This window comes from Ursus americanus, chromosome 3 (assembly GCF_024610735.1).
Source record: "Ursus americanus isolate L20-20 chromosome 3, mUrsAme1.1.p, whole genome shotgun sequence".
NCBI classification, from domain to species: Eukaryota; Metazoa; Chordata; class Mammalia; order Carnivora; family Ursidae; genus Ursus; species Ursus americanus.
In genome coordinates this window covers 18,009,102-18,031,127 of record NC_142129.1, presented here as the reverse complement: position 1 = coordinate 18,031,127, position 22,026 = coordinate 18,009,102, and the positions used below count along the sequence as shown (strand labels likewise).

At 41.5% G+C, this 22,026-nt stretch overlaps 1 protein-coding gene and 1 non-coding gene across 8 annotated transcripts in view; both read left to right on the top strand.

Moving 5' to 3' along the window:
• The window catches only part of CALD1 (caldesmon 1), a 178,665-nt gene that overhangs the window by 120,851 nt on the left and 35,788 nt on the right, over nucleotides 1–22,026 (top strand). For all 7 annotated transcript variants that reach the window (XM_045792616.2, XM_045792614.2, XM_045792618.2 and 4 more), the window contains one exon: nucleotides 20,001–20,147. In XM_045792616.2, the coding sequence (XP_045648572.2) occupies nucleotides 20,001–20,147 (147 nt within the window). The remainder of the gene's footprint in view (nucleotides 1–20,000; nucleotides 20,148–22,026) is intronic.
• On the top strand, nucleotides 13,559–13,665 carry LOC123789715 (U6 spliceosomal RNA). Its single transcript, XR_006778880.1, has one exon. It is a non-coding gene; the product is annotated as a U6 spliceosomal RNA (small nuclear RNA).

Sequence of the window (22,026 nt, the reverse complement as noted above, 5' to 3'; positions counted from 1 at the left end):
ATCCCGCTGGTATTCTGAAGATCCCATTAGAACAGGTACATGGTGGAGGTGTTTTGTAAATTACACAAAGTTAGAATTGCACTCCGTTACCGCTTGGATAGGTCTGAGTGCATGAGTTGGCTCTGAAAACAGCTTAGCCACTAAACAGGATGGATGACCCGGACAGCCCTGCTGACACAGATTATAACAGGGCAATGTCTCCTTTTGACAGGAAGCCCTTCCCACTCGCGCTAATACCATAGACAAAGCCTAGTTTGGATGGTGGTACGTTGTGAGAAAAGGAGGAAGGTAGTGAGGTAGGGTGAGGGTCAGAGCAGGGAGGGGGCATCCCTGTAGACAGGTGAGAAGAGAAGCAGGAAGACAAGAGGAACAGGGCTTTTCTTTTGCCCCAGGTTAAAAAAAAAAAAGGCAAATGACACTTCTAGGTTCAGATATATGCTCTAGAACTGGGACAACCCTTCTTGAAGGTTAAGACCAGGTACTCACAGATGATACATATTCACCTCCCTGGAAGCTTTCAACTTAACATTTCCTTGACTGCATTTCTAAGTTTCAAAAACACCCTTCCAAAAAAAATGCATTTAAAAAAATATTAGAATTATGTTTTTTTTGGTTTGGCCTTAAAAAAAAATTTTTTTTTTAAATCCAAAACCATAATTGTGGCCTACCAAGATGGATTCTCCTCCCATACAGCGAGGATTTAATTTTTCCAGTCCCCTCCCTTGGTGCCTGTTCTCCTCTTCTGGTTTTTGATGAAGTGCACATGTTCTAGAAGCCGCTCCTGGACCTCAGACACGAGCGGCTCTCTCGCCACTGCCAGTGTCCTAATAAGGGAACGAGCGTGCCCCTGCTGCTGAGGTAAGAGGAGTCAGGCGGTGGAGGATGTTTGTGCTGATTGAGGAGGATAAGGTGTGGTTTGGCAGGTACCCCGTCGGTTGGGCTGGCTCCCGACTGAGTTCTTTCTCTTTTTACAGTTCGAATTCCGTAACAGACTGTAAGAATTGTTTCCTCACAGATCCTGAGCGGAGTTTTAAGAACATCATCCTGACACAGCTCATCCATGATAGGGAAGAAATAGGGATTGGGGTTATATCATGTTTTCGTCATGAGAGGAGGTGAAATGCTCCCAGCTGCCAGGCCTGCTTCTCCAGGGGACTACCACCAGCCAACGAAAGTGGCCTCAGACTGTCAAATTTGGTCAATGGGGAGAACAAGGAATATGCCACTCAGGGTATTTAACCAGTGTTTAATAAGTGTGAAAAACTTGTCTGCACAATATTAAGTAACACCTACTTTCTGCTTATAAATACCGATATACCTCAATTTAAAAAATAAAAAACAAAGAGAACTTGGCATTAGGCTCATAAGGGCTAGTGGCACCATCTGTTTCCTCTCCGATCTCCAAATACTTGCCCATGGCTTCTCTCTCCATTCTTATTTTCTGAATGACCTTACGCTGCCTTTTCACAGAACTGCAACTGGCCCAAACTCTCCCTCAGTCCTCATTATGAATCAGTGTTTCTCAATTTGGTTATACGCTGGACTCACCTGGGGACCTTTAATGCCTGGATCATACCCCCAGCGGGTCTGATTTAATGGGTCTGGGACACAGCCTGGGCAGAGGGATTTTTTTTTTTTGAAGGTTTACTTATTTATTTGAGAGAGAGTGCAGGGGGAGGGGCAGAGGGAGAGGGAGATTCTCAAGCGGACTCCCCCTGAGCACGGAGGCAGACGCAGGGCTCAATCCCAGGACCATGAGATCATGACCTGAACCGAAATCAAGAGTTGGCCGCTTAACTGCCTGAGCCACCCACGTGCTCTGGGGCAGAGGGATTTTTAAAAGCTCCCGAAGGTGATTCTAATGCATACCCACCCAGGCTGAGAAGCAGTGCTCTGAATGCATCCTCTATTGGGTCATCCAGCCCCCAGATGGCAGGATCAGGCTCTCTTTCTTTCTGATGTTTTGAAACCTTTAAAGAAAATACAGTATGTATATGAAACAGGTCAGACAGGTTTCCTCTCAGATTGGGAGGTTCAGTTCAGTTGTTTTAAGCCTAACAGGGAATTGTGCTTTCAACCAAAATCAACTTCTAGACACATGGGTATTGTCTGCACTTCATTTCTCCTGCATGCAAGAAGTGAAACTCTCTGCCGAGTAGCCAAGAAACAGTGTGTCCTTTCCAATGTCAAATAATGAAATTATAATCTTAATGTTTTCTCTGTGTTTATGGAAATTATCCATCCCTTGATATCTAATTTAGTTAATAAATGCTTCTTTATTTGGCTTTTCTTATAATAGCAAGTCAGTTTTACATCCTGAAATTGGGCAGTTGCTAACTGTGGCAAGGACAGAATATGACTGGGGAATTTAAAAAAATTCTTTGAAACCATCTGTCTTCAGAAGTAGGATCTGGGAGTGCGGTACCAGCATGGGGAGAAGTTTTGAACTTTCAAAGAGTCATAGATTAATTTAATGTCCAGAATAACTCATTGCTCTCAACTTCTTTACTGGAAATTTCATTACCAAGGAAGAAAGGTCATATAGAAATTCAGGAGAACAGGGGGCGCCTGGGTGGCTCAGTCATTAAGCATCTGCCTTTGGCTTAGGGCATGATCCCAGGGTCCTGGGATCAAGCCCCGCATCAGGCTTCCTGCTCTGCTGGGAGCCTGCTTCTTCCTCTCCCCCTACCCCTGCTTGTGTTCCCTTTCTCACTGGCTCTCTCTCTCTCTCTCTGTGTCAAATAAATAATAAATAAATCTTTAAAAAAAGAAAGAAAGAAATTCAGGAGAGCAGCTTGAGCAAGGAAAATAAATTAGAAAACCATCACCTTACAGCTGACTAACAAAATGTTAGTATAGATGAAATTAGCCTGGGCAAGTATGTTGAACAAGAAAAGAATAGAGCTGAGGAGGAAACCCAATTGAAGACACAAAAGAAACTACAAAATATAGTAGGCAGAGAATTTCAAAGAGGAAGCTATGGCCAACAGTGTCAAAGGCCGTTGTGAGGTCAAATAAAATGGGATCTATAAAAGGCCATTGGATACTTTGTTTCAAAGTATAACTCTGGAGAACACAAGCCTGTAATACAATGTCATTTTGAGCTCGTGGCTATTAATGTCTGGATCAAAAATAATCAATATATTATTCTGAGACATTTAATAACCAAATTGAGCTGTTCTTTTAGATCTTTTATTAAACTAATTTAAAAAGCCTAACTGTGATACTAAATGTAAAAATGACAAGACAGCCCATAATACAGTGGAATGAACTATTTTGGGCTATCTTAAAAATTTAGCCAATGAATTACAGAATCAGTTTTGATTAGAGCACTTGAAAATATTTCTAAGGGAATAGCTAAATCAAACTTGCTTAGTTCAGCTACTTGGACTGAATTATTTTTGCTTACCACAGACATTGCAAAAGGCCAAAACCAACACTAGGCTTGGTAGTGAGAAGAGAGAGAATATAGACAGATATAAGGCATTTACAAGGGAAGATGATACAAGAGGAGTTATGGGGGAAACACATACCCTAGAGTAGCAGGAAAATAGAGAACATCTGCTCTGTTCATGAGCCAAGCCACGGGCAGTCATCCTACAAGAACAGAGACAGGCTGGTGGCAGGTGTGTACACGCACACACTCACACACAAGCTCTTAAAGCAAGACAGGGTCCCCAGTCCAACTGGAAAACACCAGTTGACTCAATTTGACTTTAGCCCCTGATTATTGACTAGGTTCAGAAGTCAAATATCTTTCCTGTCCATAACCATTTGGTTCTTCTTAACTAGGAAAACACATTTTCCAGCTCTATCTCAAGGGGACTTTCTGTATGTAGTTGCAACATAATGCCACCTACAGAGAAAGTAGCATACAAATGAGAAACAGATTTATAATAAATGCATTAAAACTTTTGCATTGTGGACCAATGAGCAAAATTCTCTAGGTACCTACCCAGGCAGACATCGGCAAGAAGGCTTTGACTAGTGGTTGCTTACAGCTTCCAGTGGAAAGGACTGAGAGAAATGTTAAGGGTTGAGGTTCTACTTCCTATATTTTTTGCTAACCCATTTTGGCCTTCTAGACTTGAGGCTCTCACTATCACTCCTAGGTTGGTTTAATATAGCTCTGTTCATCACTTCATAGTATTAAAGCTTAAACCCAAGAGATTATTGCTTCCCTTAATGAATGATCAGATTTCAGCTTCTAGAAATCATGATCAGAGAACAAGCCCCATGGCCCATGCAACATGGCAGAAGGCATAGCCAGGTTTTCCTGGTTCATATTCACAAGCCAGTATGGAACATCTGCCTTCTTGGCCACCCACAAAGCTTCTGAATATGCCTTTGGAAAGCGACCCCACTGTGTGTGCTTTTGTTGTTGAAAAAAACATACGCACCTTTGGAACACACTTTGGGGTAGCCTTCTCCCATTGATAAAGCTTTAATAACACTATTTTTTCAATAAATACTCAGGAGCCTAGTATAGAATTGTTGGTCTTTCCTTGGTCATGAAACAGAGTCGCATTTCATTGACCTGTCCTTTTGGGCACCATTGTTACTCTGTATTTGACTCTTGAACTTTTAAATGGCTCCACATTGGCCTAGCTATCCTTTCTGTGTCTGATTCAGATAAATCCATGTGAACTTAGGCAATTCACCTCACATGCAAGGAACTGAATTAGGCTTCATCATTGTTAATTAGCCTCCATAAATGCCCTTGTTCAGTGTCTTATGCCATATGCCTTTTTTGAATTCAATTACTAAAAAAAAAAAAAAAAAGACCTTATTAAATACTTATTTTATGCAAGGCACATTGAGGAAGAGGGCTAAAAATATGTATAAAACAGAACTCTTGCTTTCCACAAACATGACATGAGAGGTAAGATGATACATGAATAACTTCAAGGCAACGTGTGACAAATGCCCGAAATGACAACAGAGATTTCACAGGAGGGCAAGAGTTCCTTCCAGTTGACTTCCATTACGTCTGGTAAGACTTCACAGGAAAGCTTTTGAGCTGGCCTTGAGCGATAGGGAAGATCGCTCTAGGTATAAATGGAGAGGAGGAAAGAGCATTCTGAATAGAAGCTTGATCAAAGGAAAGAAAGCAAGAGAGTATGAGACAAAGTTAAAAGAACAGGAAATGAAGCTTGGCTAATAGTGATTATGCTTTCTGGCACTGGCTCCTTCGCTTGGTCCGTCTTTCCAGCCACATGTGACTGGTCCTGAGGAAGAGCAAGAGTTCCACCCCGGAGGGAAGGACAGCCCCTGCCTTTTCACACACTGGGACTCCTTGCAGTTGACTTGTAACTGGATAAGTGAAGTTGCGGGTGATAGAGCTTATGTAGTTTACATGAACATAACCTTCACAAAATGGACTTGAAATTCCACTCTTAAAAGAAGGGGCGGCTGGCTGGCTCAGTCGGTAGAGTGTGTGACTCTTGATCTCCGGGTCGTGAGTTCAAGCACTGCACTGGGGGTAGGGTTTACTTTAAACAAAAAAAAAGAGGGAGAGAGAGAGAATTTCTGCAGAAGCCTCAGGTCGAAGGTAACACTAACCGTACGAGCCCAAGACAACTATGAGAATGTGGCAGAGCTGTCTCTAACGCTGTGAGCGCGTGTGAGCGCTTGCTTCCTCAGCCACACGCCTAACTCGTTCCTCTCGGTGAAGGTGATTTTTCAACAGAAAGGGGAAATGTAACTGCTTTTCAGAAGAAACTCATGCCAAGGAGAGATCTTTTGAAAAATGGCCCCACTATCTGTGATTTTGTTGTTGAGAAAGATGTAAACGTGTAACCTGTCAGTATCATCAGAGCTTCACACCTCAGCTTGGAAATGTTCTCTAATCTCTTTTTTAAAAATTTCCCAAGAGAAGCATTTCCCAAGTGAAATAGATTTGAAGCTGTTTATTAAAGATGTAAAACTAAAACACCTTTGGATTACTTTGGATGAACAACTGGTTGACCTCAGGACAGACATAAATTTTCACAGCAGGTTTCATCCGAAAACTGCATGCTTGGTGGGGGGAGGTTGAATCTATTCACATCATCTTCAATATGCCAAGCCAATGATATGTTCTTCCCGTTTGAATCTACATATCTTTTTTTTCAGGATTTTATTTATTTCTTTGAGAGGGAGAGTGAGAAAGAGCATGAGCAGGGGAAGGGCGGAGAGAGAGGGAGAAGCAGACTCCCTGCTGAACGGGGAACCCGATGTGGGGCTCCATCCCAGTGGGGCTCCATCCCAGGGCCCTGGAATCATGACCTGACCTGAAGGCAGATGCCTAACTGACTGAGCCACCCAGGCACTCCTGAATCTACATATTTTTTAAGGGCTTTTTAAAAAATTAAATTTTGGCTTTTATTTAAAACCAAGCATCAAGATAAATTAAACCTACAGCCAGACCTTCAAATTACTGATCACAGTCTGTTAAACCAAGAGTTTTCAAAAAAGCTTTTATGAATGTTAATGTATTAAACATTAATTTTTTTTGTTTCATTCTATCCTTTTAAAATTTCTGTTTGTGGTTTTTTTAAGATTATTTATTTATTTGAGAGAGAGTGTGAGAGAGAATGCATGCACGAGCAGGGGGGATGGGCATAGGGAAAAGGAGAAGCAGACTCCCCGCTGAGCAGGGAGCCTGATGTGGGACTCAATCCCAGGACCCTGGGATCATGACCTGAGCTGAAGTCATACACTTAACCAACTGAGCCACCCAGGCGCCCCTCTGTTTGTGTTTTATAGATCTATAAACATTTAGGATAGCACTATAAATAAATCAATATGCGTGTGTGTGTGTGTGTGTGTGTGTGTGTGTGTGTATGCTTAGTTTTTTAAATGATAGGAGTACACTATAAAATTCTTTTGAGACCATAGGCTTAGATCTGGGATCAGTACACTTTTTTTGTGAAGGGCTAGATAGTATATATTTTCAAATTTGCGGCAAATATGCCCTCTGTCATAATTATTCAACTCTGGTATTGAAGTGTGAAAGCAGCCACAGACAATATGGGCATGGCTACATTCCAGTAAAACTATGTACGAAAACAGGATGTGGCCTGATTTGGTCCTTGGGCCACAGTTTGCCATTCCCTGGCTTAGACGACGGAAGGTATTTGCTGATCTCCAGAGTGCCCTAAGAAAGCCCATACAGTGTCATAGGTGAGAAAGACAACTGTGATGGCAGCTCCATAGCCTTGCATCTGGTCCTGATTTTGTAATTACTTGTATGAATCACTTCCCCTTTTAGACCCTAGGTTACCATGTATAAAATGTAGAGCTTGTGTTGAAAATAACCCCCAAAATCCCTTCTCGTTTAATCATTCCATGGTCCTAATATCTCATCTCCTCACCACATTTGTGGATTTTTACCCAGGACCTGCTTTCCAAGCAGAATCCGTGAAAATCTGGTTTAACTCTGTGGGCAGAGTGAGTACAGGACAGTGGAGAAGGTGGCAAAAATAAGAGAGGACGGAAATTCTGTTCTAAGAACTGGAAAGTCCCAGCATATGGCTCCTGAAAGACCCTTTACAGCTCTGCCATGGTCAGCGTCGGTCCGACGTGTTGAACTGCAGCAGTCCCCCTGCAGCCAAGCTGCACAGAGCCCTTGGTGGTGGGGAGCTGGCCCTTGATCTCCGGGGAAAGCTGCCGAGTGAATGAAATGCCCGGAATGGAGACTCTGTGCTTCCCTGGGGCCTCTGCCACGGAAGGAGCCTCTCTCCTTAAGCTTTGTAAAATGTTTGGTTTACTCTCGCAGTTATGAGGCGCTGTCTTGCTGTGTCTGCCAAGCACAACTGGAGCTTCACTAATGCCCTTCGTGCACTCCGAGCCCCGGCCAGACTGAGTTGTTTGCTTTTCCACATCCATATTTCCTGACTCTGCAGCCTCACCATGTGAGCTCTCTGTATGCGGGCAGGGCCTCTCCCGTTCCCCCACCCCACCTCCAGTCCTAAAAATCCAGCTCAAATACCACTTCCTCCATGAAGCCTTCTCTGATCCCTCGGCTGGCAATGCCTTCTTCTTCCTCTAAACTTCAGATCACTGGATCAGTAAGTCTCTGAGGATATTTACCACATTTTTATCTGCTATTGCGTTCTTACAGACGTCTTTGCTTCCCTCCCAGATTAGAAACTCCTTTCAGGAGTCTAATTCATCTTGGTTTCCACTCTCAGTGGCTTGAACAGAGTAGATGTTCAATAAATATCTGTTGAATGGACGTCCTGATTCTGGCCACCTGAGGGTCCCTTTGCCATTGCCCACTATCACAAGTTGAGACCCTACCTTCATATCTGGCCTAGCACCCTCCACGTCATCCTCAGAATCTAGACCCCTCAGGCAGCCCCTTTTGCTGCCCACAGCTCCCCACCCTGATGTCCCACCCAAATGTCCTCGCCTCAAAGTTTAGGTCCCACATGGATCACCGGTTTGATTGGGGGGAGGAATGTACACAAGATTAGAAACCTATAAGCCAGTGCCAATGCTAGGACTTTGTAATTTGTAGTTAGAGAATAGGATATCTTTAGGGTAAAGTCAGTTATTGCCCCAACTGAAGCAGTGCCTGCTGTACCAGCTGACAGTTTTAAGGAACTAGCGATCGCTTTAGTATCTAGTCAGAAGACAGCATAAGCCTTGTTGGTTAATAGTCTATTGTTGGGATAGAAATCTGCTGGTGTGTGACAGATACCCTCGAGTAATTTAAGTACCATGCCAGAATGTCTCTAATGCCCATGTTTCCCTCTCTCGGAGCCCTGGCTGTCTGATTCTTAAGCTGTGGGTCATTCTTATTCAATTAACACACGCAAATAGAGGTGCTTCATTATTTAATATTGCTCTGTTAAAATGTTCTCATTTTTATAGGGGTCTTCTATTAACTCAAAGGGAGTTTTTAAGCGTGGAAGGTTTTTATGTGGTTTGGTTTGGTCAGACTGGCTCTTAACCAAGTCAAAACAAATAGGTGTTTGCTTTTTTTCCCTCTGCAGTGAGCAGGCCCAGCGTTAGGTAAGGTTTCTGTTGACTTAGGAAGATGATCTACCAAGTGCAGAGCAAACCCCTTGACTTCTTTTCCCAACAGTAGGGAGGTTGGACCCATTAGCAATGCTTGGTTCCCAAGTCCTCTGCAAGAATAAATGTTCTTTCCAAAGGGCCAAACATCCAGGATTTGGCCCGTCATTTTCCATTTCCTGTCTCCACTCAAGGTTTGTCTTTCTATTTGCTACCACTTGTAAACAAAACTTTGCAGTTCTAGCACTTGGAAGGGAGCTCCGTGCCAGCTGGACGTTAGGTAAGTTTGTGCAATACCTCTGGGGTCAGGGAGGTAGTAATCACCCCAAAGCACGCTTTCTTGTCAGGGTGACACTCACGCATTTCAGCAGAGGTGCTGGAAACAATGCTCTGGTGTCCTATCTATCAGTAGAGTGGAGCTTTCTGGAAGAGAGGAAGGATGAAGGTGGGCGGGGGGGGGGGGGGTGTGGAGATGGGAGGCAATGCCACCGAACCGAAAGAAGTGGAGCCAGCAGAGAGTACCGGGAAAGAGGAAATGAAGAGTAAATCTTTTTCCAATTAAGAAAAATGAGAGTGGAAGCAGAAAAGTTCCAGAGGGTACTTTTGGGGGAGGAGAGGATCATAAAGGCCTGTTATGAAAATCCATTACCCATAAATTTTCCCGCAGTCAGCACTGCCTGTCTAGAGAGGGTGGAGAGTCCTCTCAGCTGACACAGGACATGTGACTTCAGTTAGCAGTGTCCCCGTATGCCGCGTACCATTTCCGTCGGCACGTCTGCAATACCACTTTCCCCTTGCAGGGATTCCCTCTAATTAGTCACAGGTTCCTAATCTCCACTGAAGGACATCTTGTTTTCGTTTTTCCAGTTGCTTTATTCCTTTTGTCAAATGTTTACCAATGCGATAGCAGTACGGTCCTTGGAAGCGCCACCACGTGGAATGATGGACCTTTGTACCACACCCCAGAAATAGTTTGAATCTGGGGCTAAGACCTGAATTTCTAGATCACACTAAGTATAAGACTCATCCAAAATGAGTTTGTATTTTCACATTCCAAGATGGAAAGGGACGTTTCTGTTCCTAGGAGTCTTTGGCTATGAAAAGAATCTGCTTGTCTGTGTATCCGCGGTCAGATGGAGTCGCTACAAATTGGTCAGTGGGAATGTGGGGGTCTCCCTGCACCCTGCTCTGGGGCAGTTGTTGAGCCAGTTGTACATCCAGGTGCAGACCTAATGCAAGAGAAAGAACTGGTAAAATGTAGTGTTGCCAGTCACAGACACCTGGGTCTGAATTACTTTAACATGTTTTACTTGAAATTAAGCCCAAGGTTTATTGTCCACATCTACTGTGTGCATTAAAGCAAGATTGTCCTTTAATAGATACAGCGGTCAGGAAACAGCCCCAAGTCAGATTTTACTTTTGATTGACAACATTTTAAAAAGCCTAAGTTTATTAATAACTGTATTTATTTAAGATTCTTATTATTTAATATTTCTTGGTAGACAAAGAATCCTAGGTTGGGGAATGAAGGAAAGGTAATATTTATGAAAACACAATAATTGGGTTTATCTCTTTTAGCCATGTTTTATACCAGTTGAATAAGAGTTGAAAGAGAGAAAAGTTTGACTATTTTAATTCTCTTACTGGCCACTTAAACATTTTTCTTACTCCTTTTCATTCATTTTGACCAAAGTTTAACATGAATAACCATGTGAGGAGCACAATAGATCTTTTCCATCATCAACCTGCTCTTTCCATACCTATGCTTTCTAAACATCTATAAATGAAATAGTGACCTGTTTGGATCTGACCAACCTTATTGTTTTAACAGGGCGGGATAGTGGGAGGGGTGCAAAGGCAGTCAGTCCTGCCTGTGACAAAATAAAGAGATTTTAGTTTAATCTCAGGAAACTGTCATGGAATTATTCCTCCAAAATCTGCACTAAATAGGTTTGACAGGTGCCTTGTTCCTTTCAAAAATAACTGTGATAAAAATAGCAATTCAGTGGGGATGGCTGGTTGGCTTGGTCTGTTAAGCATCAGACTGTTGATTTCAGCTCAGGTCATGATCTGGGGTCCTGAGATTGAGCCCCAAGTTGGGCTCCCCACTCAGCTTGGCATTCCCTCTCTCTGCCCCCCCCCAAATAAATAAATAAAATCTTTTTAAAAGCAATTCAATAAAGTAAATCCAGAGTCTGTTCATTTAGTTCTACTGAATATCACTAACCATCTTTGGACTTTGAAAAGAAAACGGTACCAATTGAATAAATAGTTAGATATTATCCTGGTCTCAAGAAATGTTTGGAAAACCCTGTGCCTCATCTGTCATTCTAAACTATAGCTGTTCATATAAGCGTAGATGAATCTTGGAAACACGTAGATTTGTGAAAGAATCTAACCATAGAATGCATACAGTGTGATTACGTAAAGTTGTAAGAAGGCAAAACTAAAAAATAAATTGTTAAGGCATGCATACCTTGGGAGTAAAACTACAAAGAAAAGTAGGAGAATAATTAAAATAACCAAAAATTTGGGTTAGAGGTTATTTGGAGGCATTTAGACATGGGGACGGGATTGAAGAGAGCGCCTATGGGTCTCCAAGATGCTGGTGCTTTTCAGCTGGCTGGCTGTTTCATTATCTTTTAAAGCGGTCATGTATTATACAGAGTATACACTCATTTACAGGTACAATGTATGTTATGCTAAACGTCTTTTTAGTTTAAAATATTGATCCCAAACAATTAGAATCCATATTTTAAAACATTTCCTGTGGCTACCTGCATCGATTCAGAAAGGAGTCTCTGAACTTAGGCATCGGCCGGCCCTAGGGCAGGGCCATTCGGAGAACTGTGTGCCCATCAGCCCTTAGTCAGCGGTACAAGCCCAAGTCCGGGTCAGAACTTCCAGTGCCCCCAGGGCTCTTCTGACCACGCATGCGCAGTCAGACCTGATCGAGTCCTTCGGCAGGTCGTTGCAGGCTTCATGATGCTAGGAACCAGCTAGCGCAGTAGCGTAGAGAGAAGACAGGGGGAGAGCTGTGTCTTCCCCGGCCTGATGCCGTTTTCTACTCTGCTCTGCAGCACATGTGTCCTCACCGTGTTCTGCGGTTATAAAACTCATGTGATTATGGAATGTCACCATTGTATGAAGCATGGGGAAGGCGGGGGGTGATAACTGGCAGCAATGACACGTATAAGAGCCTGAAGGATGCCAGCACACAGTGTCTTACTATTGGGATCCAAAACTTATGGTTGCTAGGCAAACTGTAGTAATTCTTGTAAAGGGGATGTGAGCGGTGGGGGGAGGTGCGGTGGGAGAAAGGGGAATAGATGAGATAGAACCTTCTTTCCCTACCAAAAAAAATATGTATATAATATAAATATATAGATAAATAAAATAATATATATAATAAATAATAACAATATTTTAAAATATAGATACTCTAAATCAAAGGAACTTTTCTTTCATTCTATCCTATTTAATTACTAATGGACCAATTGACTATTAGCTATTAATCCATTTCTAAACATATTCTGCCTTGAAAATTTTTTTGATTTTTTTGATTTTTTTCTCCACTATAATTTTTAATGCCTTTATTTAAGGAATTCGAGGGGAAAACATTCAGAATTGGACTTTGTGTGCATTAAATGAAACCACAACATTTTGCAGACACCACATATAAACAAAATCATATTTAAAAGCCTGGAATGTTGCTATAAACCTCTTTTAACTTTCAAACATACAGTACATCTCCAGGGCAAATATGACTCATTTCAGTAGCTTGGATTTTCCCTCCTGATCACAGCATTGCCTGAGAGTTTGCTAAGAGCCTTTGAGCAATTCACAGAGCTGATTGGCTATGTTTAGAGAATCTGCTTACATTTCATATTATGAAAGAAAGTCACCAGGGTTTTCGGTACATGGAAAAGAATAATGAAAGTATGTATGAGTCATTTTGCCTCCTAATAGTTGATGAGTACATCTTTAACCCACATGAGGTTTTAACTCTTTACGTTGGATCCCATATTAAGACCCAGGTTAAGACAATGACATAAAACTAAGAGTGAGGGAAATCAGAGAAAAGTAATTGACTAAGAAGTTGCTGTTCTTTAAAAGAAGAAGAAGAAGAAGAAGTCATTATTCTTTGAGGCCTTCTCCTGAATCTGCCCTCTGTGAGGAGTGGAAAGTTGCAGAAAGCTGGGACAGGATCGTGTTTGTGGTGGAGTGTCCAGTTACAACCTGGAACCTCCCCTCAGCCAGCGCCACCTTCTCCTGGACAACTCCTTGTATGAAAATGGAAATAGTGTGGGAAGCAGAGAGGGGAGAGCTGATCTGAGAGTTCAGCCGACTACTTGCCGGCCCACAAGCTATTGTGAATTTGCAAATGGTGAACTACTGGTAGGATTCTTTCTTTCAGGTGGCAAATTTATTCAATCCGTTAGAATTTTAGGTGCAATATTCTCTTTTTAAAATATAGGAATGTGGCACAGGCAATTAAGGAAAGCAGACTTGGAAACTGATCTGCATGGGGACCTCTTTAAGTCTTTAATAAGCAGTGCTGGCTTCAGTAGCACCTACGCTAAAATTGCAACGATACAGAGAAGATTAGCTTGGCCCCTGCGCAAGGATGACACGCAAATTCTTGAAGCATTCCGTATTTTTTTTTTAAAGTCCTTAATAAATAGTCCTTGGGGGCACCTGGGTGTCTCAGTCAGTTAAGCGTCTGCCTTCGGCTCAGATCATGATCCCAGGGGCCTGGGATCGAACCCCACGTCGGGCTCCTTGCTCATCGGGGATCCTGCTTCTCCATCTCCCTCTGCTGCTCCCCCTGCTGGTTCTCTGTCTCTCCCTCTGTCTGTCAAATGAATAAATAAAATCTTTTAAAAAATAAAAATAAATAAATAAATAGGCCTCATTTTAGTGCCTTGAGCCTTTTATTTTCTCCGTGGCTTTCCTCACTTAGCGTGTGGGTCTGCGTGTGTGTCTCTGTGTGGGTGTGCTTACCGAGCATGAAGAATGTTGAAAACAAAAGGGTTGGAAGGTGATGATTCAAAGTCTGTTCATTGGTGCTCTTGTAATCTCTTGCTGTACACCCATGGTTCACTAGTGGTGAAGGTGCTGGGAGAGATTCCCAGATTCATATCCACACCAAGTACTTTCTGTAGTCACTGTTCTTCAAATATATATAAATGCAGTGGTTTATAAGACAGAGACCCTTTTATGTATTGTTGAGTTTACAGATACTTTACAAAACATTTATTAGTAAATAACAAAAATATAAGCAGTTGTCATGATATCTTACTGTTTCTTGATATTTTATTTTTTAAAGTTTTTTTAAGATCTATCTATTTATTTTAGAGAGAGAAAAAGAGAGCATGAGTGGGACGGGCAGAGAGAGAGAGAATCGCAAGCAGACTCCACACTGAGTGCAGAACCTGACATGGGGCTCGACCTCATGACCCTGAGATCATGACCTGAGCCTAAACCAAGAGTTGGATGCTTACCCGACGGTGCCACCCAGGTGCCCTCTTGCTATTTTAAAAGGATCCACATTCTTAAAATAGCAGAAACCACTGCTATACAAGATATAGAAGATTAAATATTTTCTCTGGTCCTGTCAGTTAGCAGTGGGCTGTCTTAATGTATGTTGATCTGACTTGGTTATTTGAAGTGACAGAGCATAGGGAATTCTCACTTCGAACCACCTGGAATGACTACTGTGAAAGGTTATGTGGCAGAATCTTTCAAATTTAAATGAACGTGGACTATCCCATTTCCCAGTATCTACCCTATAAAAGGGGTGCACAAGAAGGCATTGCAGCAATGTATGCAACAGAGAAAAGCTAGGAGAAACCCAAGCGTCTGCCTGTAGGAAGATGGTTAAATAGACCAAGGGATCCTGTGCAGGAGATGATGAGAATAAATTATGTCTTGGTGAGCTGATTCAGAAAATCATCAAATATATTATTAAATTGTTTTAAGTTGCCAAATAATTGTATCATATATACCATGTATGTAAAAAAAAAAAAAAGATTAGCAAGATTGCAAATCCAAACTTGATTAGCTATTTGGTTGTCCAGTTAATTTCTCAGAGTAGTACTGTGATTGTCAACATAAAATAAGTAAATTTATACTCATTATAGACTCAACCATACTTTTTTCTCATTCCCTCTAGGTCTTTAACGCTCCTAAACATGCAATAACATCAACTTCCTCCCCCTCCATAAAAAATGGTTATTGCTTTTCCTTATTCTATTTTTAAACCTGATTTCCCGATAAGAAATCTTATTTGGTTAATAAAATACATTGCCCGCGTTTTTGCTTGGAAACTTTAAGGTTCTACTGTAGTCTCCAATCCGAAAGCAGCAAAATGGAAAACAAGACAAAATGAAAGGCAATAGGGCAATAGTCTTCAGGCTGTGGGTGACACAGGGTAAAAACAAAGGAAACAGCCTATACTGTAGGTGAAATTATAAGAATTTTGCCAGTGTTGTGCAAGTCTTGAGAAATACTTGATGGGGAAGATGGGGTGGGGGGAATGGGCCAAGATGACCAGTGCCTTGCTCCAGGGTCTTACTACGGATGTTTGCCACTTTGCCTTTCTCTCATCCAGCATACATTCAGACCCCGGCCCGTCCAAATGTAGACCCTGATTCCTCAGTGACTTCTTATTTGCCATGTTTGCAGTACTTTTATTTATTTGAACTTTCTGTCTAAACGGCACAGCGTGTAACATGATTATCTTGTTATTTGAATATACCGAGGATGTAGAGCTCTAGTGGTTAAAAACTTAAACCGTCTTTGGTGTGAAAGCCACAGCATTCCAAGAAAGTTTTCCCATTGCATAGTTCTGTTTTTTCTTATAACACCAGAGCCTTTAAGCTGCTGGTTCTGGGAATGAAAGAAATGCCAGTCCTCTCTCCTTTTCTCGTACCACTGACACAATCAAACAACATCATATAATTTTTGTGGACTTTTGAGATTTTTTAACACTTGTACACACACACACACACACACACACACGCACTTCCTTCCTTCCAAATATTTGATGAGCCATTTTGCTATCAGCAGCCCTGGTCTTCCTGCAGTAAGGTCGATCATATCTTTCGCCAGGTGTTCTCCAAGGGATGAGTGAAGGTAGTTAGCAGAAACAAAGTGTAATACTCCATAGTAAACCTGCTTACACTCAGCATGGGTGGGAAAATCATGGATTCTGGCCAGTGAAAAATGTTATTTAATAGAGGTGCCTTACCTGTCATTTGTGAGTTACCATTTTCTTAGAAGAATAGATCGCAGTAAAATGGTTCAGTCTCTAATAAACATAGTTTAAGCATTCTCAGATGCTTCTGAGGAACTTTGAGTCCCATGCTGCCCGGAGTCATCTGGGAGCAGTAGCGGAATACCACTGGGCTGCTTACTGCTGGCATCCGCTGCAGGTTCACAGAAGGAACGAAGGGACTGGTACACTTTTATTACAATCTGGTGCATGGTTACGTATGATTTTTACTAGTCAGTAGCATTTCAAATATGTTTAAATCTGGTGTACGGAGAATTAGAAACGTTAACATTTTGTTTTTACCTGAGTGTAAAGCAGAGGTTGTGCCAAAATTTGGATATATTAAGAATGCTGTATACTTGCCTGTCCTTTGGACAAATTCTGCTTATGGTGAAATTAGCACTCAGTCACATTGCTGGTGTTGTATACGTTTCTGAAAGGCACTTTGCCACCGTGTATCAGAAGCCTTTTAGATGAAGATACTCTTAAACTCAGAAATACTAACTTCTGAGAATTTTTCCTAGATAAGTAGCTGAACACGTGATATAAGTGTATCTACACTGGTGTCCTTTGCTGCCTCATGTATAAGAACATAAAGTTGAAAAAAATCTTAACTGTCCATCTATAGAAAATAGGTTACATTATAGTACTATGTAGAGCTGTCCACAGAATACTGTGTTGCTGTTGAAAATTAGATACTGCTAATGTGTTAAAAATAGTCATGAATAAAGAAACTGTTTATGAAATGATATGTGTAACAGAGTCCCACTTTGTTAAAAATGAAAGTATCTGTGCATGCCTGCCAAGATGTCTGGTAAAATATATCAGATACTCGTCATGTCCATATCTGAGTGGTATGATTAGGGAGATGATTTTCACTTTCTCTTTTACACATCTGGTAGTGTCTGGTTTAAGCAAATAAGAAATGTATGTTACTTTTAGAATCAGGAAAAATTAAAAAATTGAGTTGTTTTTCGTTTTCAAAGAAAAGTAATAAACCTGTGGGCGTAGCGTGAAGGGTAAGCTGCTATGGGCGAGGCCCAAAAGCTGAGCAACTACCAAGGCTCCTGGAGGGAGTCTCAGAGTGGAAGAATTTCCACACATATCCGGGCATTTGGCATGGACAGAATTTCACTTATAAAGTCAAGCGGTATGTGACTGAGCCAGCAACTGGGCATGTTGTGATTCAAAATACCATGAAAGTATTTTGGCTCCTTGTTCTTTTTGAACTTTGAAAATAACTACAATATGTTTCTTTATTAGTAGTAATGCAAAGTCCTTTAAAATCTAGCTCTGATAACCGTGTGTCTTAGGCAGGGAGCAACCAATGGAGAATACCAAATAAGAAGAGTTAGAAGAGACAGGAGTGAGTGGTCTGGTTGTCAGGCCACCCCTCAGAGGAGAAATCAAGATGAAGAAAGGTTGAGGGTGACCTGGCCTAAATTGATGGCAAATCTGGTTGGGTAGGTGGGAGGTTGAAGGTAGGAACACCTCAAATCGTTCAAGAATAGTGGGAGTTTGAGGGTTTCACGTGAGATTCCATCTAGGGAAAGGCAGGGGGAGTTGTTTTTAGCATAGGATGTCCCAGATGTAGCTTTTAGGTCTCTTGCTTGTTTTGGAAAAGAAGGGCCCCAAGTAATAGCCAAGACCTCACGGCTGATCCAGAGATGTAGAAGAACGAATGAAGCCTTTCTGTTTGATTAGCTTGGGAAGCAGTCATTAAGACTCATTCTCCCTGCTGTGGTTAAAGCTGTCTACTGAGAAATAAGCCAAAGGAATATCAGGCCAAGAATCTGAAGACTAAAGCCAAACCACTGGGAAGGGCTTTTGACTGCAAACTACAGTGTGATTGAATTAGAAAGGAACATTCGATTCATGTCATGCTGTCACCTCAAATTCAACAAGTCTAAAATTGAACTCATCTTTCCTCACAAAGCAGCTCCTTAACTGAACTTTGCTAATAACAACAAAATATTGCACTGTAAAACGCCTTACCACAACATATCCAGGATTTCATTTCCTTGTCACATACTTACGGGCAAGGGACTTTAACTCAGGTTAAGGGGCTGGGCTGCCAGGTAATAAGAGAGCAGTTCTAGGAACCAGGTTTACTGAGTCCTAACCTAGCTGTCCTTTAACGACATCACACCGCCCTTCTCTCCATATCTGTAGAAATAAACCAGTCAGTTTCACAGAATTACTATGACATTTTATTTATATTGGCATTTGAGTATTGCACACCAGCAGATTTTAGTAAGCATGAAGTCAGATTTTCTGAAGCAACAAAGAGCAAACCAACCAACCTTTGGATTTGTTAATCTTGTTTTTTATAGGTGAAAAGCATTCATAGCATTCGTATTCTTGAAGTCAAAAGATAGAAACAGATGAAATAAAGTGCCGGATCTAAGCCTGAAGATGTCTGATTTGTAATCTAACATAAGTAAACGATCATCAGTTATAGTAGGTTCCTGTTGTTGATGCACATTATATGGCTCTGCTGTTCTATTTTCTTTCGTTTGTAAATTATTTTAGGTTTGTCATTATATAAGAATTATAAACATGAAATGTTTATATATCCGGATTTCTATTTGTAAATGTGTAAGTAACATCGTAAGAAAAGCACTTAAACTCCTTAATGTAAAAAGCAGCCCATAGCGCAATGCAGCTCCATCCCAACCCATGGCCCCGTCGGGCCAGCTTGGCCCTGGGCCCCCCAGCCGAGCCATGCCTCCTTGGCACTCTGTATCTCAGTATGTGTTCCTCCCTCACAAGTAGCCGGGGTAACCGTGCAGGTCGTTTTCTCTTGAGTTTGGACATCTGTAGTTCCCCAGCTCCAGGTCTTTATTTGGGAATAAGTATTAACGGAAATGTATGTTATGTAGTGACAGTGGTTGTATAATTTTCCTAAATAGGTATTTGCTTCAGGTGAAACTACAAAAGCTGAATGACATATGTGTGCAGAGCCGTCTGTGCCTCTTCTGCCTCCCTCAGCTCTTGGGTTTCTATCTACGTGTACACCTGGGGGCTACCATGATGGGCTGGACCTGTGGGTGGTGGAATCCTAACACATGCTTTAGAGCAAAGGAGGGGGCCTTACGGGGAGCCACACTGACTTGGAAGTCCTCCTATCAGTTGTCAGTAACACAGTCCCTCTCCAGTGAAAAGGAACTGAAAGGAAAAAAAATAAAATCCAAGCAAAGAGGGTATCCTACTCTCCATTTTAATTAGCAATTGAGCTTATTAATGCCAAAATCCTGGCTTGATAACTTGATTCTTTTCTGTTCTTTGTGACAGTGTCTACACAAATAATCCATACAACATGCTGAATCTTTTAAATAAGTGTTTTGATTATTTTTTGATTCAGTGCTTTGGATTTCTGCTTCTAAATCTTAACATGCTAATAAGCAGCTCAGTAAAGAAATCTCAATCTGCTAACCCGCACTCTCCTGCATAGCCTGCTTTTGTGTAGATTTTCTTAGTTTAAGCTATTACTTGATTATTGTAAGTTATCCCCTGTAGCTGTTAGACTCATGCTTTTCAGATACTTAGAAGTTCGAAAACTATTCAGATCAAGTCTCTGTGGAATGAAACGATCCATTTAGAACTCTCTGCTTCATTCTGTGGGCGAGCTCAGGAAAGGGCTCGGGCTGATCGTGCAAAGAGCCTGGTGAAGATGGTCGGCAGCTGGCATGCTCAAGAGGCTGTCTTTGTGATGTTGCAGGATCGCCTACCAGAGGAACGATGACGATGAGGAAGAGGCTGCCCGAGAAAGGCGCCGCCGCGCCCGGCAGGAGAGGCTGCGGCAGAAGCAGGAGGAAGAATCCTTGGGGCAGGTGACTGACCAGGTGGAGGTCAATGCCCAGAACAGGTACTGTCCTTTCAGAATGGAGAATTTCTAAGTTACTTCTTAGCCTGTCTGATGAATGGAATGTGTTGGGCAAAGTTATCCCTTCTCAGCCCAGCTCAACTCTTTTTCATTCTAACTCGTTCAGTCATTTTTGTGGTCATTGTAGGCACCTAATCAGATTGGACAGTCAAACTGATTTAGACATTCAGACCCCACTACTCCTTTCTCTTCCCCTCTCCCATCCCCTACACACACCCCAATTGAAGTGTTTTATTTTATTTTATAGTCTAGTAATCTTTTTATTTACTATGATGGGTTACATCTTTAAATAAGGAAAACTATTTACATTCATTCTTCAGGGTATTTTCATCTGTTTTGAACTGAAGATTTATAAGCTTAATAGTCCTCTATGCCTACCAGCAGCAAATAATACTTGAATTTTTAAAGTAGAGGTAAATTGCAAATGTCTTATTTTTCCTGATCTACAGCCTCAATCAGTATTCTCTGATCACTACGATATTCCGCAAGGTCCAGAATCCTGCTTGATATATTGTAATTATTCAAACAAGCTTGTGAGTTTACTAGCACATTTTTTCCTGAACAGGCCTTGGTGGTGATCAGGACGGTTGAAAACTGTTAATAGGTTCAACGTCTTCAAAATGGGCTTTTATAGGTTCACACATATGAGGTCATAGAGTTCATCATGCCACTTAGGAGGATATGTCATTTATATGCCCCAAGGGATGAAAAAGATGAGAATATTTGGGGGTGGGGATGGAGAAAAAAATTAATTTTTCTTTACAATTATGGACTGAATAAATATAATGAAACTACCACGTAAGATCTTGTGTATGGTTTTGGTTTTTGTCTATTTTATTTTGTGTGTGTTGGGAGGAGATTGTTGATAGTTCCTTTAAGTCAATCTAATGAGAAAATCTGAAGGAAAACAGTTCTGGCCTCTTTAACCTAAATATGAGTGGGTACACAGGTTTCTGAAAGTCTTGAAGATTCTGTCAGGCAAGATGAATTCAATAAGGAAACCTGTTGGTTAGGTGGAGAAATAGAGACTTTGGTTCTTGGTAAGTAACTCCTAATCAGGGAAGAATATGGCAGAGAGGTTGTGGGTACATTCCCTGCGGTTCACTACTGGCTCTGAATCCAACTTGGCCTTTCCCTAACTGCATTTCTTCAGTTAAATGGAAGTGAAAATTGTACCTCTCTCTTAGGACTGTTGTTAAATTTAAATGAGATTATACTATATATGAAATACATGGTGCCTTGCACATAATAAGCACCTAATTTTAACTATTATCAGGAAAATGGTATCAGAGCCTTACTGAAGAGGCCTGCATAGTCATTCACTGCCTTTTCTATTTTTGAGTTGAACAGGAAGGGAAAGAAAAAGTTTGAAAATGGCATTCTGAGGCCTTTCTTGATTCTGGTTATTAACAGTGACTTAAAAGTTACTAGTAATATTCTTGCTTTCAAAATCTTGCTTCTACTTGGGTTTCTCTTCTTTTTTCACATTTATTAGTAGTCATTATTTCATGCTGTTGATTGATGCACAAATTCTTTTTCAGTAAAGCATATCCTTTTTTTAAAAGATTTTATTTATTTATTTGAGAGAGAGAGACAGAGAGAGCACGAGGTGGGGGCGGGGAGCAGAAGGAGAGGGAGAAGCAGACTCCCCACTGAGCAGGGAGTCTGACTCGGGGCTCAATCCCAGGACCCTGGGATCATGACCTGAGCCAAAGGCAGACGCTTAACCACCTGAGCCACCCAGGCGCTCCTTCAATAAAGCATATTCAGATCTGAGAATATCTAATTTATCTCTGACATATTAATTATCCACAAGAAGAATTAGTGTTCTTCATGAGTCTGAAGGACCCTAAATGGTACT